General features: G+C 36.6%; 1 protein-coding gene across 1 annotated transcript in view; it reads left to right on the top strand.

Moving 5' to 3' along the window:
- The window catches only part of LOC102117110 (multidrug resistance-associated protein 1-like), a 92,616-nt gene extending 72,573 nt beyond the window's left edge, over window positions 1-20,043 (top strand). The window contains exons 19-28 of the mRNA XM_005548937.5: window positions 2,106-2,260; window positions 4,823-4,978; window positions 8,688-8,887; window positions 9,637-9,763; window positions 11,123-11,224; window positions 13,803-13,946; window positions 15,233-15,391; window positions 16,903-17,069; window positions 18,096-18,290; window positions 18,703-20,043. Coding sequence (XP_005548994.3) covers window positions 2,106-2,260; window positions 4,823-4,978; window positions 8,688-8,887; window positions 9,637-9,763; window positions 11,123-11,224; window positions 13,803-13,946; window positions 15,233-15,391; window positions 16,903-17,069; window positions 18,096-18,290; window positions 18,703-18,841 — 1,544 coding nt within the window. The 3' untranslated portion in view covers window positions 18,842-20,043. The remainder of the gene's footprint in view (window positions 1-2,105; window positions 2,261-4,822; window positions 4,979-8,687; window positions 8,888-9,636; window positions 9,764-11,122; window positions 11,225-13,802; window positions 13,947-15,232; window positions 15,392-16,902; window positions 17,070-18,095; window positions 18,291-18,702) is intronic.

Raw genomic sequence — 20,043 nt, 5'->3', positions numbered from 1 at the left:
TTTAAAAGTTTGTACCAATGTAAGATAAATTGGAAGAAATTATCCCAAATGTACAACGTTATAAACAGAGATGGAAAATGATAGATAATAAAAAATTACAGGTACAGTTCAAGAAGTTTAACATGTATATAGAAAGAGCTTCAGTAAATGGGGGGGAAATACTAAGTACATAATATTTTTAAAACATACTTCCTGTCCGGGCACGGTGGTTCACGCCTGTAATCCCAGCACTTTGGGAGGCCGAGGTGGGTGGATCACGAGGTCAGGAGATCGAGACCATCCGGGCTAACAGGTGAAACCCGGTCTCTACTAAACAAAATACAAAAATTAGCCGGGCGTGGTGACTCAGGCCTGTAGTCCCAGCTACTCGGGAGGCTGAGGCAGGAGAATGACGGGAACCTGGGAGGCGGAGCTTGCAGTGAGCCGAGATCGCGCCACTGCACTCCAGCCTGGGTGACGGAGCGAGACTCCGTCTCAAAAAAATAAAAGATAAATAATAATAATAATTAAAAAAAAAAAAAGAAAAACTTCTCACACTGAAGAATAGAAATGCCTGTTCCAGCAACCACTCTAGTTTAGAGCAGGAAGACCGAGAGTCCCAAGGCAGCAGTTTGTGTTGCAGAGGGCAGGTGCTCAATACGAGTAAAGAAACAGTAGGATATTTGATCAGTTCGAGTGTATTCAGAAGAGACTTAGCTATTGAAGTGTTTGAGAAAAAATTAGCCCTAGTTACACAGAAAATTAAGCATACGGAAAAATAGTGACACAAGCTACATGTTTGGTGACCTTCATGAGCAATATGTGTTTATTGAATATTTGAGAAAAAATGGGTAATCTATTGGAAGGGAAATAGGGAAGTATGGGAGGAATGGAGGAAAATAATAGAAACCACTTAAGACTGAGAAAGCTAATAGCTATTTGAGATATTATTTAAAAATATAAGGAAATATAGCTAAATGAATGAAGGTGGTGAGAAGCAACTAGTTTTGTTTTGTTTTAAACATGATACCTGCAAAGGAACAAGGATCATATTGGCAACATACTTTTATTAGCAGTTTTGTATATTAGAGTGCAATGGAGCAGCTGCGTGTCTGTTAAGACTCAAGAGTAAACTGGCTTAAGTAACATGGAAGTGTATTGACACCCAAAGGTAAAATGGCCAGGCATAGATTTTTAAACACACTTGATCCAGAGGTTCAAATAAAATGTTCCCAACTCTCTTAATTTTGCAGACCTACTTATTTTTTTTCCTGGTTGGTTTTGTTCCTAGGCTTCACATATTAGTGGAAATGTATCTTTCAAAGAACTTTCTTCTGTTTCTATGTGTGCTAATAACTGTTTTTCAGCTTCTTCCACTAAAGCTACAAGTTTATCTGATAAGTAGCTAATGCAAGAACAACTCTCCCATCAACCACATCTTAGGAGCTTAACACACCAAAAGAATTATATCCCTCACTCATTTTATGTGTCCACTGTGGGTCAGGAAAGGAACTCTGCTTATCCTAGGGACTCCAGCTGAGGAAACGAGCCAAGCTCCATTTTAAATGCTGGCGGGCACTGTGCAAAGGGAATAGGACAGACACCAGCAATTAAATGTTCTAACTTGGAAGTGTCGTATACCATTTCTCTTATAATTCGTAGTTCAGAACTATTCATTTGGGTCTATCAACCAAAAGGGGGCCAGAAAGTTCATCTCTACCATGTACCAAGAAGCTGGGAGAATGGAAATATTTGCCTACAAGCACTGGTAACTAACATTGTCCCACAGAACATCCTAAAGGTAATAGGTTGCTAAATTTCTGTGCATTAGATCGACCTTTTATCTTCTGTACGTTTCTGTGTGGAACCTATGACCACAAGTGCGAGTGTTCTGCTGTATCAGCATGGCAAAACATCAGAAATGTGTATATATTTCACATACATCGTATATTATGTTTATATGTGTTTTAGTCTACAGTTACACATTTTAGGTGTAATATTTGGGTTTTCAGTTAAAATAAATATAAATATTTTTTATAATTAATCTTTTTACAGCAATCTTTTGAAAGTTAAAGCACAAATTTCCTCATATTGTTAATATAACTGTGATAACTATGTGTGTTTAGGTCTCTTTGTCTGCTCTGGAGCCTACGTAATCACTAGAGGATCCCTGGCTGCCTCTCGAACCATGTATGTTCAACTGTTGAATAATGTACTGCACCTCCCCATCCAGTTTTTTGAAACAAATTCCACAGGCCAGATCATCAGTCGTTTCACTAAGGTAAGGAAAGACACACCTTATTAAATAGCATACAAAAAAGTGACCCATATTTAGTACCTTATTTTCTCACTTGTACAAAATATTATGTGTTTTATATAGATTTCATTGTTAAATATATTTCTAAGTCTTAGGACATACATGACTGATGTACAACAGAGTCACATTTTGTACATATAATTAAAATAACACTTGAAAAATTACTTAAAGAATCCAAGAAACACATGTGCCTTGAGATCTACCACTCTAATTCTTACACACATCAAGTTTGAGAATCACTGCTTTAGGCTAAGAAGGGAAAGAAAATGTAAGTCGGCCAGGCACGGTGGCTCAGGCCTGTAATCCCAGCACTTTGGGAGGCTGAGACGGGCCGTTCACCTGAGGTTGGAAGTTCGAGACCAGCCTGACCAACATGGAGAAACCCTGTCTCTACTAAAAATACAAAATTAACTGGGAATGGTGGCACATGCCTGTAATCCCAGTCACTCAGGAGGCTGAGGCAGGAGAATCGCTTGAACCCAGGAGGCGGAGGTTGTGGTGAGTCGAGATTGCGTGATTGCACTCTAGCCTGGGCAACAAGAGCCAAACTCCATCTCAAAAAAATAATAATAGTGAAAAAATAAAAAATAAAATAAAAGAAAAAGAAAATGTAAGTCAATGTGGAGATATCCAGACTTTGAAAACATCCTGCCTTTAAGAAAACATAACATCACTTATGGTGAATGGGGAATTAATTGAGAGTTTCAGAGTGTCTCTGTTTATCTGTAGGAGTTTTCTCATTGTGTCTACCATAAAATGCTTCTAATAGAACTGTCCAATAAAGATAAAATGCAAGCCACGTATGTGATTTTAAATTTCCTGGTAGCCATAATAAAGAAGTAAAATAAAACACAATAGAAATTAATTGTGATAATACATTTTATTTAACACAGTATATCCAAAACATGATTCCCAACTGTAATTAACATAAAATTATTGATTAAACTTTACACTTTTTTGTACAAGGTATTTTAAATCTGGTTTTTATCATGTGCTTATAGCATATCTCAATTTGCAATAGCCACATTCCCAGTGTTCAGTAGTCACATATTGCTAATGGTCCCTACATTAAGATGCGCAGGTCCATAACCTCAAAGTGCATTAACACATTTCTATGTATATGTAAAAACATGGGGGGGTGTATGAAGGGAAGTGAAGATAAAACGTAAAAACATAAATGAAAGTACCTAACATCATAAATGTCTAATGGAATGTTAAATCTTGCTTAATCATACCAAGGGACATACTGTTGTTTGAAAAATTATAGAAGAGTTTGATGACCACCATTCTGTTTCTCCCAGAGGACATTTATGACTACAACCCTACTGATTTATTATTATTTTCATGTAGCAAAATTTCAAATGATTGAGTCTTAAGCAGATGAGAGTATGGGCAGGTAAATTCAAAATGGGAAATTCCATGTGAATATGATATTTTTAGACTGTTTGGTACATGAAATAACCTGGGAACTCCCAAAAGAGGATAGGATTAAAAAATTTCATCTCTGCTTTTTATATTAGTTTTGTCCTGAACTGAGTAGTTCATCTATTCAAGGTTCAGTGTCTTAGTATTCCCTGGAATCTCTCAGGTCATACTTTGTGCCACAAACAGATTAAGTTATATGCAACAAAGTGTAAAACAGGCTGGGCGCAGTGGCTTATGCCTGTAATCCCAACACTTTGGGAGGCCGAGGCAGGTAGATCACCTGAGGTCAGGAGTTCAAGACCAGCCTGGCCAACATAACGAAACCCTGTCTCTACTAAAAATATAAAAACTAGCTGGGCATGGTGGCTCATGCCTGTAATCCTAGCTATGTGGGAGGCTGAGGCACGAGAATTGCTCGAACCTGGGAGGCGGAGGTTTGCAGTGAGCCAAGATCGCACCACTATACTCCAGTTTGGGTGACACAGCGAGGCTTCGTCTCAAAAAAAAAAAGTAAATCAATGCATGACCTTGCCATTGTCCTTCTCTCATTCCTATTGGCCACTCCGTCTTTCAGTTCATAATTTTATAAATGAAGATTATTTTGTTTTCCTGCTTCTTCTGATATGAGTAGGATCCAGTTATCCAGGAAGGCCACTGAACATGTTCGTAGTTGATAACAATGCCCCAGGAGTGACTTACAAATTTTGAGTCATAAACACTGGTAGCTCAATGCTCCAAATATTGGGATAAAAAAACTAGCTATTGAATTATGGACTGCTTTTGTTTTTGTTTTTGTTTTTTTGATCAAAGTCTGACTTTAGTTGTATAATTAATTGCCATGTAGTGGTCATCGGGAAATATAAACTGCTTGATGATAAGTATCTCGAAATTAGAACAGCCTTTTAATTGTTATAGTTGACTACAGGGGAATAATATATGGGGTCAGCAAAGATCATGTAGTTAGATTTATTTATGAAATCAATAGATTGTCATAGCTGGGTAAACATTTTTAATTTTGCCATTGAATAATATATTTCTTCTTTCTCTCATTTTAAACTGTAAAAAGTTAAAAATAAAGTGACCTAATGTCAAATTTTTCAGGACATATTTATAATTGATATGCGTTTGCATTACTATTTACGGCTGTGGGTGAATTGTACATTGGATGTTATTGGAACAATTTTGGTCATTGTGGGAGCTTTGCCCCTCTTCATTCTGGGGATTATTCCCTTAGTGTTCTTCTATTTCTCTATACAAGTAAGTGCATACATTTTTATTTGTATTAATAACTTATAAGTTCACAATCAAATATAGTTTCAGACCCACTTAAACCTCCTCTTTGTCCAGGTTCTCTAAGAAGCAGAGTCGAAGAAAGGAATAGATGTATTAGAGATTTACTGGGGGAAATGCCTGTAAAAGATAAAGGAGAGGGAGCAGAAGAAGGCTGGGCTGAGCAAGCCCTCAGACAGCGACTCAGGCTGAATCCCTGTGAGGGAGTAAAAGAAAGAAGATGGATTGGGTAACAAGGGTCTTGGACTACAGGACAGTTCTACAACAGGTTCGACAGGAAGTTCTCAATCACGGTTGCCTGTTGGAGGGTGTTATGTACACTTTCTGCCAGTACTCAGTCATTGGCTGGCCTCTACGCTAATACAGCAGTGGATCCATCAGTGCAGTCGCAGGGGCTGTCAGTCAGCTATGCTCCTGCAGCAGGAGAGCTGGGGCCTGCATTTTTATGCTCACCACAAAACCTGTATGTTGTAATTTTAGCAGAAAATTAACTTCCCTGCACGTCCAAGAGAGACAGATACTGCCTTTTGTCTTGTTTTTTTTTTTTTTTTTTTTTTTTTCCAGACATCACCTGTCTCCTACAGACAAACAATTGCTGGAAAGCTAAATATGTCTGTCATGATTCTTACATGCTATCTTCATATTAAAATGTGATCATCCAATTTAAATTGCAAAATTATGTCACTGTAAGGCTGCAATGGTAAACAAAATTTCTTAGCATTTTTTTTCTTCAGCAATCAAACAAAGCAATTTTATTAAACAATGAAAAGAATCAATTAAAATGGATATCTTTATCTTTATTATTTTACAAGAAACCATGACAGCTTTTGGTTTAAAAAACATTTATAGCTTCATACAGAAATGACTCACATAAATTTCTCCACCTCGCTCCTACACTGTGATATAAAAGTTCTTTTCATATTCACAGATTTATACACCTTATTTCTGTTCCCATAATTTTTTTGACACTTATCTCAAGGTACTAGTCAAACACGCAAGAACTATAAATAGATGAATTTTTCAAATGTGTGATATCAAGAGATTATTATAAAAGATTTTAAACATCTTCTTTCTACATTGCCTTTATCAAAGTACATGCAATTTTTTATTACAGGCTTAATCCACAAATAAAGAGTGAAATTTAAAGATAGTTGCAGAAATAACTATTTCCCATTTCTTTTACTTATCCTGGCAATAAGGACTTCAATAAAAGAGGAAATTAGTTTAAGTAAACAGAAAAACAAAAGTAGATTGTAAGTGTAAATGGAGCTCAAACTGAATCCAAAATAACGAATGTATATTTTTCCACTCCATATTAGTTAATTATCCTCAAATATGTAATCTACTATGAAAATGTAATCCTTACATTTGTTGGAGATTTTAAATGAAGTATAAAATACAGAGAAAATTACCTATTATTTCTAAATTTTCAGTGAAATTTCTATATTAAAATATTTATTCCAAAGCATGATTTCTATATCCTGATAGTCAGCTTTAACTTATCAGTTATCATATACAAGGTAAAATCAATGCTGAAGCACATATTTTAAATGTAGAAATATCTGAGACTCTTTTCAAAAAGATTCTTAGAGTTTAATGCTTTTCAAAAACCCAAGTTTTAAAATTCATGTTAGAGTTTAGTCTGCTCAAGCCAGACTACAGATAATTTTCTCATTTCCATACCTATACTCCATTATTCTTCCTACCGTACATCTTTTCCCTGTTCTTTCTGTCTGTCCCGATCTTACTTGACATTAATGGCCTACGTCATTTTCCATTTTCTATGTGGCGCATTCTCTATCACAATAGTGCAAAAAGAACTGACTCCGTATCTACTATTCTAATATCTACTATTACGGGTTTATTACACTGCTGGCATATACTGATGGTATAATAAATCCAGAATATATGAAAATGTAAGTGCTCTGAGTTCAGAGACTATGTTTTATATATATTGTAAAAATCTAGGAAAAAAAGCACTCATGTGGCAAATGAAATTTCATGTGTTGGTCTCCTGTCTGGTAAACTCTAACAGAGTTACCAGGAGTAAAAAGGAGTCTAGGAATCATGTCTCTTTAGGGGGAGTAATATAGGATGAGGTCTGAATTTGGATTCAGGAACTTGGAGTTCTAGTCATCTTCCTTACTCATCTGCCTGGGACATAATTTCCCTTTCTAGGCTCTATTTCTTTCCCCTGTGCAATAAAGGTTTGATTTAGATGTATGCTATGTGAAGTGTGGTTCCTGGACCCATGGGCCATAGCCCAGACCTATTGGATCAGAATCTCCCAAGGTAGGGTCCAGAAACCTGCCTTTCAACAAACACTTCAGGCAGGTGATTCTTACTAAACTATAAGGAGCATTGATCTAGATAAAATTTCTTAAACCAGATTTCCCAGAGAGTTGCATGAAAGAACTCCATGGATTCTATAATTCACTGAAAATTTATCAGAAGCTCCAAGTGTGTATGCATATTTACATTTGTCTAGGGAAAGCATTTTACCCTTATTTATCTACTCACATGGTCTGTGACCCCAATAACATATTCCCTAATCTAGGCAATCTCTTAAATCCCTTTACAGCCTCAGAATGCCGTTCTCCTCTGTATTCTTCAGAGCACTTAGCACAGAGTAGAGTTCAGTTGTAGACCACTAGGCTGTATGTAACCTGAGATATGTTTTTGTTTCGCTTGCTCAGCATTTTTACCAAATGTAGACATTTTAAAACCAGGGATTTTACATAAAATTCCAGATTTAAAATTTTCCTGAAAATTGTGCAAGACCTCATAACTCTTGATTTTCATTTCCAGTTGGTAGCAATTTTCCGGGGCTGATTAATGATCCAATTAATTCAGGGCATTCTCCATCCAGCTTCCCACAGTCCTTCCTATCCTAATTGTCCTCAACTTCAAGCCAAGGGGAAGTAGACAACTTATAATTTGCTTTTTGTAAAAACAAAGTCTGCCTATACATATATATAACTTTTTGTAAAAACAAGGTCTCCCTATATATATATAACTTTTTGTAAAAACAAGATCTCCCTATACACACACACACACACACACACACACACACACACATATAAAACTTTTTGTAAAAACAAGGTCTCCCTACATTGCCCAGGCTGGTCTCAGACTCCCCGGCTTTAGCAACCCTCCTGTCTTGGCCTCCCAAAGTGTTAGCATTATAAGCGTGGGCACCACACTCAGCCTCTCTCACAGTTCTGAAGTCTAAAATCAGTATATAGGCAGAGCTGATTCCTTCTGGAGGCTTTGAGGGAATATCTCTTTCATGCTCCTCTCCTAGCTTCTGCTGGCTGTCAACAGTCCTGATATTATCGTTGGCTTCTAAATACATCACTTCAATCTCTGCCACTGGCAGACATGGTGTTTTCCATGTGTCTATGTCTTCCTTTTTGTCTCTTATGAGGATACTCAACATTGGATTTAGGGTGCACTCTACATCCAGGGTGATGTCATCTTGAGATCCTTAACTATTACATGTGCAAAGATGCTATTTCTGAATAAGGTCACATTCACAGATACTGGGGGTTAGGACTTGTATCTGACTTTTGGGGGGTCACTCTTTAAATCACGACACAAAGGTCTTGTAGTTTTTCAACTATTAAAGCGATTTCTGCTACATCTTTCCGACTGCTTCTTTCTGTCTTCTGATTAGAGATACTATGTGGCAAGCTCTCGGCAAATCCGGAGGCTGACAGGAGCGTCCCGTTCTCCTGTCATTTCCCACTTCAGTGAGACTTTATCAGGAGTGTCCACCATCAGAGCATTTGGACATCAACAGAGGTTTATCCAGCAATACAAAGAGGTGGTGAATGAAAACTTGGTCTGTTTCTACAATAATGTAATTTCTAACCGGTAAGTCCCATCGATACTTAGCCTAAGATCAATCTCTTCTTAGACATCTTGCTCACTGACTTCTAAACAGAGGGTTTTGAAATGGCATTTCATTCAAGTTTTAGAAGTATGTATTAATAAGACAAATATTTTCCAGTATTTAATGTACATTTAAATTGAATTGTATCTATTTATATTCATATGAATGGTACATACAATTTAAATGAAAAAGGTGCTATTATAATTACTCATGACATAATTCTGCATGGTGTTTTATATTTTTAGAATATATTTTATTTGTATATCCTGTTACAAAACAGTGTATACAAATTTTATTAAAAATTTTTGAATTTGAAGTTATAATCTCACATAAAGGAGAAAAATGAAATATTAAATAGTGGTTGAGCACATTTCAATTTTTAGAGACTAATTTTATCATATTAAAAAGTATATACAACTGGAAGGGGAATTGATTTTCCAATAGGATTTTTAAAATGCAATATATCATTTTAACTGGTGTTATTTTGCTTTTAAATTCTGATCAAGTTTTAAAGCAAAGTTCTGCAAAAGTAAAATGCATTTTCATGCAGATGAATTCTTTAAGTTATCACGGATGATCCTATGTTTGATTGAATTCCAAGTAAGTGGGGGAGAAAAAAGAAAGCAGCTCTTGCTGTTTACGTCTCGATTTCCCAGAGGAGACAGTTAGTACTAAATGCACCAAAACTTTTCCATCTCAGTTACTCAGGAATATATTCCATTTATCACAGGTGGCTGTCTGTTAGACTTGAATTTCTTGGCAACTTAATGGTGCTTTTTGCTGCACTGCTTGCTGTGTTGGCTGGCAATTCTATAGATTCAGCAACAGTTGGTTTGTCCATATCCTATGCCCTAAATGTAAGTAATAATGACTTTTGTGGTATATGGTATGTTTATAATCCAATTAATTAAACACTCTTCTTCTTTGCTTGTCTGAATTATATATTATATTAACTAAGTAATGAGAGACAAATCTGGATTGCTCTGGAGGCTCATTTCCTTCTCTATCTTGCTAGTCGCAGGAAGCTAGCTCAGCAATTCTAAGTTAACGTATAGGAAGAACAGGCTGATACTCAAGGCTGAGTGCTAAAGGACCAGGAAATCCTGATGTTCCATAGTTACTCAGAAGTTTCCTGCTCTCCTGTCCTGGTGGATTTATAGAGTATTACAAGGGTAAGGTCCCTCTCCAACACAGCTGGTGTATCTCATTTGCTCAGTCTAAGCAAGAAGATAATGCAAGCTCTAGGGAGAATATATGAGCTGTTTCTCTTTGGCTTGTAAGTTTTTCCCTAATAAACCCTATTTGATATTACACTGCAATGCACTAGTGGTAGGATGCATGCTCCCTTTGTAAAATAACAAATGCTCTAAACTGCTTCCACATTATGGAGAAGATAAGTCTAGGTAATTGTGTTATATACTCTTGGTCCCATATCCAAAAACCTTGAGCCAGTTGCATTTCAGAATTCAGAATTTAGGCTGCTAGAAAGGAAATATGTACATAGCCATATCCAGGGCCTGGTTCAGAAGCCCGTAATCAAACACTACTGCATATGCCCACGAACTGGATTAAGAAAACGCTTTGAAGAGCCCCACATCAGTTCAGGCCAGGTGAGGTATCAAATGGGCTGGCACCAAACTCAAGAAAAAAACTGGATTGGACAAGTTTTTTGACTTTTAGAATTCTGTTCAAAGTTATACCCTTAGAGAACCTATATTTGGGAATAGAGTGGGAAGAAAATATAGATTTTTTTTTCTTTTTAAGGGGAGCAGGAATAGTTAGAAATCTAGGAGAATCTGCCTTCTGATGGAAGGTAGTGAAGAATGCCAAAGTGTTTGCACACTGGTTTTTTTTGTCATTTAGGATGCACATTTTTTTGAGGCATATCCCATCAATCTTACATCATTCCTTATACCCACTATGCACTTCTTGCATATATGCTGAATTATGGTCTATCTTATCCCAAGTAATTCCATTATTTATGATATTAATGAGTTTAATATCCTTAAGCATAAATATGCATATGAAGAAATATGCTTATTTCTAGAGCTGCTAAATAATCAAAAGAAATAAAGTATATGAGATAATATGTGACAAGTTCTTGGCAGATTCAAGAAATGAAAAGTAAAACTTTAGAAAAAATAAAGTATTATTTATGTTACAAAAAAACTAAAGAACATGCATTAAGCTCTTGTTTGCTCCACCATACCCCCTAGATAACTCATTCTCTGAATTTTTGGGTAAAGAAAGCATGTGAAATTGAAACCAATGCAGTTGCTGTTGAAAGAATTTGTGAATATGAAAATATGGATAAAGAGGTAAGCACACCTCCTGTAATCCCAGTACTTTGGGAATCGTGGGAGGATCACTTAAGTTCAAGAGTTCAAGACTAGCCTTGTCAACATAGTGAGATTCGGTTTCTCAAAAAAAAAAAAAAAAAGTAAACTGGGTATGGTGGCTTATGCCTTTAGTTCAAGCTACCTGGGAGGGTGAGGTGGGAGAATCCCTTCTGCTTGGGAGTTCAAGGTTGCAGTGAGCTGTGATCATACCACTGCACTCTAGCCTGAGTGATAGAGCAAGATCCTGTCTAATAAAAAAAAAGAAAGTATGAGAAAAAAAAGAGGTAAGCACTACTAAATAATCAATAAATGGATTGGCTGCAGGAGTAAGACATTGTAATGTACTATAAATTGACATTAAAAACAAATGTTAAGCACACCTGCATTTCCAAATTCATGTGATATTCAGTGTCTCAATGAAATTAAAACCAAAATTGTTATAAAGTGGCCTATTATTCTATATATCACTGAAATGGAAATAAAAATACTTCTAATTAAATTAGGATACACCCTAAATTGTAAGATATATCCCTACTTCAATGAGTTATAAAAATACAAGAGCATATGCTGTTTCTAAAAGGCACAGTGATTTGTCCTCTACTGATGTGTAGTGTAAAATATGCAACTTGCAATTATAACTTTGTGGAGATTTTACAGTGAGAAAAGTGTCTTAATATACTCGACTCATAATTATTTAGATTCTGCACAATTTCTAAATGAATTACATTTTATTGCTTATACCTTCTGTTCTGTTTACCCATCATTAGTATCTCCGTGAATGGGAAGGGAGAGGAGAATAAATGAGTCTATTTTGTTCCCTCTAATTAACTGTAATTTGGGAGGGTGAAGAGTTATTTCAACTAGTGACAGAGTATAATATTTAGGTTTCTAAAATATTTTACTCATCTGGATTGCTTCTGCTTCCAACTTCTACTAATTAACAGGGCAGATGACAAAGATGACTTGGATTTCTGTTCCTTCCTCAATCCACCTAGGAAGCTATCTTTCTTTTTTATCTTGTAACTCTTCCTCTTTCGCTCATGAATCTGAGGAACAGGTACCTCCTCCAAAGAAAAATCTAACATTTCCCATTGCATTTTTGGTAATATCTTTTCCTGTTTTCTCTCAGATCTTACTCCATTAACCACCTCTTCTAATTCCCACTCCCCTGCAGTTCCTCTCAGCCTGTAACTATGCCAAAATATTTTCTGCATTCTCCAACTCCTACCTGAAGTTTGAATTTTTCTCTGGATTTTTCCCAAGGTCTTGTCTTTCCTTCTCAAAGAAATTTCATGAAAAATTAGTCTACCTTCACAATCTTCAGTTACCAATATTCAACTTGTTTAGTCTGTCATCTCATGGCTAATATCAAATATTATTTTTCTATATTTTCTAAATTTTTGCTCATGATATATATTTCTTTCAAATTAGAAAAAGATGATAAAAATATGTGTGTACACACATTTAAACAAACAAACAAAAACCTTTATGTAATTTGATGCAAGTTGTGACAAATACTGCTATAAAAACTCTTGACATGGAAGGATGAATGTGTTCAAATAACCTTATTCAACCCTCTACACCTGTTTCTCTGCTTTCCGTTACAGAAAAGTTCTTTTGCATAGTTGCCTGTACTTGCTTTTCTATTTCCTTTTCTCTGATTCATTTTGGGACCCTCTCCAAACACGCTTTTGATCCCACTATTCCACTGAATCTTCCCTCATGAAGATCACAACTGGTTCTTTGTCAGTCCTCACCTACCTGACCTATCATTTGATGTTAGCCATCACTCCCTCTCCCACGAAGCACTTTATCTCACTGTCCAGGCATCACGCAGTCTTGTGTGTTCTTTTACCTTGTGCTTCCTCCAGTATTCCACACAGGCCCCTGTCTTAGGTCTTGGGCACAACTAATTAGTTCCAAATAGTTATTAAACCCTTTGCCTAGAATTTTCTTCCATTGGTATCCACCTAGCGTTTTCTCTGACCATAGTCAACAAAGCCTTTCCTAACTACCCTGCTTTAAATGACACCTCCTCCTTCTCCCAACCCTGGCTGTTTCTTGTCTTATAAAGCTTTATTATCATCCAACATTCTGTATATGTTATACGGTTCTTTTTGTCTCTCCCCACTACCCCCCATAAGGGAAATAATTTTTATCTGTTTTTCTCACTGCGGAACCTCCAGCAACTAAAATAGTGACTGACACAGCAAACCTTCGAGGAATGAATGAATGACAAGCTGTCCTTATCTCAGCTAAAATTTCAAGTTATCTTCAGGCCCTTAAAAGGATTTTAGAAAATTTTTTTCTTAATAACTGACGGGAGATGAGAAGTCCTGTTACCTCAAAATATTTATTTCTAATATTTTCTTATAACTAGATAAGTTTCATGTTGGTAACGTTTAAAACTATTTTCAGAAAATCATAATATCCACAAATATCTTTCATCATTTGTATTTATTTTTTGTTACATGCATAAGAATTATTTTGGAGGGAGGGATTTTTAAATTATAATTGTTGTTTAAAGTATTTATTTTTTGTTTGTTTTTGTTTTAAGGCACCTTGGATAATGTCTAGAAGACCCCCATTACAATGGCCCAATAAAGGTGTAGTGGAATTTATTAATTATCAGGCTCGATACCGAGATGAGCTTGGTTTAGCATTGCAAGATATCACTTTCCAGACTCATGGGGAAGAGAAGGTATCATATATATTTCATATGTTTTAGTTTCCCTTTTATCTGAATGCATTCATTGTTGAGTATAATACGATATTGAATATAAGGTAGTCTTTTGTTACACAAAAGTAATAAAGACATGTGGTTGGTGTGTACTGAATATATTTTCCCTCTATAAAAAATACATTTCTTAATTAAATTGCTCATATACTACTGTGAAACATAATTTTTGTGTACTTAGTTTTTACTTCCTCTATAAAATGAATTGCAACAATAAGTAAATCGTTACCCCAAACACAATAAATCCGTATATTTAACTATTTGTATACTTAAAGACATCATGTTTTCCAAAACCATTAGAGAGATGGGAAAATGTTTGAAATGCACTTTAGTTAACACAAACAACTTACAAAACTATCGATAGTATATGATATTCGTTTTATTTTTTATAAAAGCAACCGGACACATTAGCAAAAATATTTTTGGAGCAGAAATATTTTTGGAACAGAAGCAATCATTCTGAAATTTTCATTACCCCAATGACTTCAACAGATTTCTGTTTTTTCTGATTTATTTTGTTAGACTTAAGATTTTATATTAGGGCAAACGAACCACTTTAATATTCTATCTGCCTAACGTTCCTATTAATACCAAGATGCAAATCAGCAACCAGAAGATATTGTTCTTTTAGTTCTCATGGTCATAGGGAAATATTTAATCACTGGGATGTTTATGACAAGATAATTATTTTGGCCAGGAGTCAAAATCCTTAAACACTATTTTTGGCTGCCTATAATAGTTTTAATGCAGAGTTGCTTTGATACACCAGGGAAATTTACAGACATTCCTTTGAATTTTCTAGTCTATCTGGCAAAAGATTCCAGTGCCCTATTTGTTTCTTTGCTTGTTTGTTTCAATGAAGGGAAGATAGAGAAAATCTGTTTTCTGAAAATCTCAATAAAACCACTCATTATCATTGTTTCTTTTGCCCTAAACTTTAATGGGTAGTTTAGGGGTGGTTCAGGAATGACCTGGTTTTCCTGGGTCTGCTGGGGATCTTTGGTGAGGAGGTAACTAATTTATTCAAAACTAAAGGAAAAACATAGATTAGTCAGAGCCTTTCCAGCAAGTAAAGATTATTTGGATAAAAACTGGTCCTTACAGGTCACCTGACATCTTCCATGCCCATTAAGGTTAGTCTTGTTGACAAAAATTGGATCCCACTGACCTGATACCTGAATACATTTGTTGCCAGTGCAAAGGGCCTTGTTTCCTTACAAAAAGTAGAGTTTATTATTATTTCATTACAGATTGGAATTGTGGGAAGGACTGGAGCAGGCAAATCCACACTATCAAATTGCTTATTTAGAATTGTGGAGAGAGCAGGAGGTAAAATTATTATTGACGGAATCGATATATCAACTATTGGACTTCATGACCTTCGTGGCAAACTTAATATTATTCCACAGGTAAAGCCTATGTTGCCAGTAATCTTTCTTAACCCACTCCAAGAAAATCTGTTTTCTTTCTTTTTAAAAATCTGTTCCTTCCAAGTCTATAAATTCATTGTCCGAAGCCATATCATTTTAAATGGAATATATGAAAAACTGCTATGTAATTGAATCCTCTTTGAATACCCTTATCATAAAGCATTCCTCCTAAGAGCGTTTATCTATTTGAAAAACCAGTACATCTTTTTGATACAATTCCTTCATAATAGTAAGTACAAATAAAATTCAAATAAATAGATCAGACTGAAACACACTGATTTTTTTTGAAAAAACAATTACTGAAGTTTTTGCTTAGTTGTTAGTTTGAATGTAGAATTTTGACTCTTTTTCACTTGAAGTTTAGAAACATTAAAAAAAAACAGTAATTCAGTTAGATCTCTTTTCTCAAGTTCTTTGATTTTTCCGTCTGTGGAATCAAAGGAACTTGATCATTAAGAGGCATGCAAACTAGCTTAAAAGTATGCCTCTTAAGTCAAGGATGAAATACTCAGCTGAAACTGGGTGCAGTGGCTCATGCCTGTAATCCCAGAACTTTGGGAAGCCGAGGTGGGTGGATCACCTGAGGTCAGGAGTTTGAGACCAGCCTGGCCAACATGGTGAAACCCCGTCTCAACTAAAAGTACATAAATTATCCGGCCATGGTGGTGCACACCTGTAATCCCAGGCACTCAGGAGGCTGAGACAGGAGAATTGCTTGAACCTGGGAGGCGGAGGATTCAGTGAGCCAAGATTGTGCCACTGCACTTCATCCTGGGCAACAGAGCCAGAGTCTGTCTCAAAAAAAAAAAAAATCATTGTACTGTCTTCTAAAAATATATTAAAATGTCATATTGTTTAGACATATACTTGTATTCATGCATTTACCTCAAAACAAATTTGAGTAAAATCTGGAATTCTGGAAGGGAAAAAAATTAGTGGAAAAAAAGAGCCATCAGTCGTTCCTCTCTTATAGATAGAGTAAAATATGGTTTCACTAGGCATCTTGGTATAGAATAAAGAAAACGAACTTAATCTTCTTTGAATTCTCTTCAACCACCAACTTACCTTCGTGTGGTGTGGACAAGAACTCTTTGGAACTTCCAGCTCACTCTCTGTAAAATAAGAATACTAACTCCTATCTTTCTGAGTTGGTATACTGATTGATAATATTATATACATACTACATTTCATATTTATTGTATGTTATATCCTTGACTACATGGCAGTAATTATCATCATTATTTTGGTGCTTGTTATTATTTTCAATAATAGGAATAGGAGAAAGAAAATCAGGAGGCTTATGATGACTTAATATGAATTATAGTTTATTTTGACTCTCTTCTGTTTTTGTTTTAAATATCAAATGAATTTGATGACTATAGTAGGTCTGATCATTTTGCTTTCTCCTGCTTTGTTTTCTGAGTCTGATTTTTAGCAATGTATTTATGCCTCATGACAGTAAGATTATGCGGGACTATTTTCTGCTCTAGCACCCGGTTTTATTTTCTGGAACCCTTCAAATGAACCTGGATCCCCTAAACAAATATTCTGATAGCAAGCTGTGGGAAGTGCTGGAATTGTGTCACTTAAAAGAGTTTGTGCAGTCCCTTCCTGAGAAGCTACGGCATGAGATTTCAGAGGGTGGCGAGAACCTCAGGTAAGCTGCTAAGAGCAGAGCTTGTCCAAGTTATTCATTCCAAGCTCTTTAGAAACTTGAACCGGCATTGAAGAGAAATACAGCTGCTGAGCCACCAGGGCCTGTTTAAAGTGCACCATGGCCGATTCCCTCTAGGGAAGAGAAGGAAAAAGGACATTGGTAGCTGCAGCCTGGGAAACCACTGGCTAAGAGAAAGGAAAGAAAAAATAACAATGCCCTATGAAAAGTCACTATTTAATTCAATCTTCTTTTGTCAAGACTGCTACTCTGAGAGCCTCGTTCCTAAAAAAATGTTGTAAGGGGCTACTTTGCCTTCACTGTTGTTTGTTGCCTTAAGACAGCCCCCTTCGTATGACCAGAGACCCAAGGAAAGTGAGCTAGATCCCTGTAATGGCCTGCATGGCAGGACTCCCATCACCCCTTCTTTGATCACTTTCTCCCTACCCCTCTGTGTTTCTGCGACATTGGTCTCCATGCTGTGTCATGAGTTTGCCAGGCCAATTCACACCTACCACAGGGATTTTACATCTGCTGTTTCCTTTATCTGGAACAAGTTTTTACTGGAAATCTGCATGCCTCACTCTCCATGTCCTTCAGTTCCTGTCTTAAAACTTCTCCTGAGGATTTCTTTGGCAAGCCCATCTAAAATGCCCACCCCACACCCACACTTTATATCCCACTTCTGTGTGTTTGAATTCTTCTTAACACTTATTATATAGATACTATCCATGAAATTACTACATATAATGTTGCACCGTACTCATATACCCCTCCTACTATGCTTTTTACTCAATTATCTTGCTTATTGCTTTCTGAGAACGTATCTGCTACACAGAGATTTTTGTCTGTTTTGCTCATTGGTCTAAAGTCTGGCACTCCCTCAATAAATATTTCTTGAATAAAAGAACAAATGAAGTTGTGGGTGAAAGAAAGAATGAATAGTAGTACCATCAGAATTTTAAAACATGAAATGTGTTACCATAAAGTCCATTGTTGAAATTATTATTATTATTATTATTTTAACAGCATGGGACAACGGCAGCTGGTCTGTCTTGCTCGTGCTTTGCTTCGAAAAACAAAAATTCTCATCTTGGATGAAGCAACAGCCTCCATCGACTTTGAGACGGACAAGTTGGTGCAGACTACAATCAGGAAGGAGTTTTCTGATTGCACCATCCTGACCATTGCTCACAGACTGCAGTCTATCATTGATTCAGACAGGTGTGCTTGCTTTCTTTTCAGAAACAAAACCATTTCTGCCAAGATAAATATTGGGTATATGAAACACACTGATTACCTGCCAGTCATAAATAATTATATCTGTGCTGAGAGATACAAAATTTTCCCTAATGATATGAGGTATTTTCCAAAATAATTGAAGAAAAAGTTAAAGCTAAAAGAATATTAGAACTTGCTATAGATAATGATATAGAAGGTGTTTTCCAAAAGAATTGGAAGAAAAAGTTAAAGCTAAAAGAATATTAGAGAACTTGATATAGTTCCTGAATTAAGTAGCACCTATATGTTGAACTGAAATAACTCATACACTGGTTTAAACTTTATATTAGCAGGATCAATAAAATGTGAGGTGGAAGACTGTAGGTTACCTGATGCTATTCTTTTCACATTTCAGGGTGCTTGTTCTAGACTCAGGAAGCATTGTGGAATTCGAAGCGCCTCAGAATTTGATACGTCAGAAAGGACTTTTCTATGAAATGACAACGGACGCTGGAATAACACAAGAATCAGGCACAGAAAAGAAATTACTTTAGCTGTATGTTAATTTGCATAATAAAAAATCACTACAGTGCATTAGTATTTAAAAAGCAAAGATAGAAGAAAAATGCACAAGGGCAGGCCCCTGCTATGAGTTGGCACACACTCTCATAGGCACCAGTTTCTTTTTTTTGTTTATTTGTTCAAGACGGAGTTTTGCTCTTGTTGCCCAGGCTGGAGTGCAATGGCGCGATCTCAACTCACTGCATCCTCCGCCTCCTGGGTTCACACGATTCTCCTGCCTCAGCCTCCCGAGTAGCTAGGATTACAGGCACCTGCCACCATGCCCAGCTAATTTTTGTATTTTTAGTAGAGCCGGGGTTTGGCCATGTTGGCTAGGCTGGTCTCGAACTCCTGACCTCAGGTGATCTGCCCATCTCAGCCTCCCAAAGTGCTGTGATCACAGGCGTGAGCCACGGCCCCCCGCCCGCACCACAGTTTCTAACGATCCTGGGCTGTACCTAGACTTCCCTCTTCCTTTCATGCTTACCTTATTCACATTGGCCAAAATGCTAAGTGCCACTTGTCCTTTAAGTCCCTGACTTCACTTGGGACTTCCCTGCTCAGCGTGTCCCCTGATCTTCCCCTCTGCCCTCCACTGTGATCTAGACACCCCTTTTCTGTGCTCTCATTAGCGCCGTGTGCATACCTTTATCATGGCAGGGCTCATACTCTATTTTAATTTTTAAGTCTGCTTTCCCCTTGAAGGCAAGCGACCAGTTTTAATCATCTTTGTATGTTATGTTCCTACCATCGTGCCTTTCACAAAACTGATGCCCAACAAATGTTTGTAGAATGAATAGCTAGACATTTTAGAGTACTGTAAGTACTTATTTATATATAAACAGATGTGGACTGGGCACTGTGGCAAACACCCATAATCCCAGCATTTAGGGAGGCCGAGGTGAAAGGATAGCTTGAAGCCAGGAACTTGAGACCAACCTGGGCAACAACGTGAGATCCTGTCTCTACAAAAAATGAGTAAATATAATGAAAAAAATGAGACGGGCATGATAGTGCACGCCTGTAATCCCAGCTACTCAGGATGCTGAGGTGGGAGGATCGCTTGAACCCAGGACTTCAAGTTTGCAGTGAGGTATGATACACCATAGTACTCCAGCTTGGGTGACAGACACCCTATCTTAAAAAAAAAAAAAGTTTTAAAAGTATATTTTGAGCTATTGTACAATTTATGAAA

Source organism: Macaca fascicularis, chromosome 3 (assembly GCF_037993035.2).
Source record: "Macaca fascicularis isolate 582-1 chromosome 3, T2T-MFA8v1.1".
NCBI lineage: Eukaryota > Metazoa > Chordata > Mammalia > Primates > Cercopithecidae > Macaca > Macaca fascicularis.
Note: the sequence above shows the minus strand (reverse complement) of the source record. Positions and strands in the feature narration are given on the sequence as shown.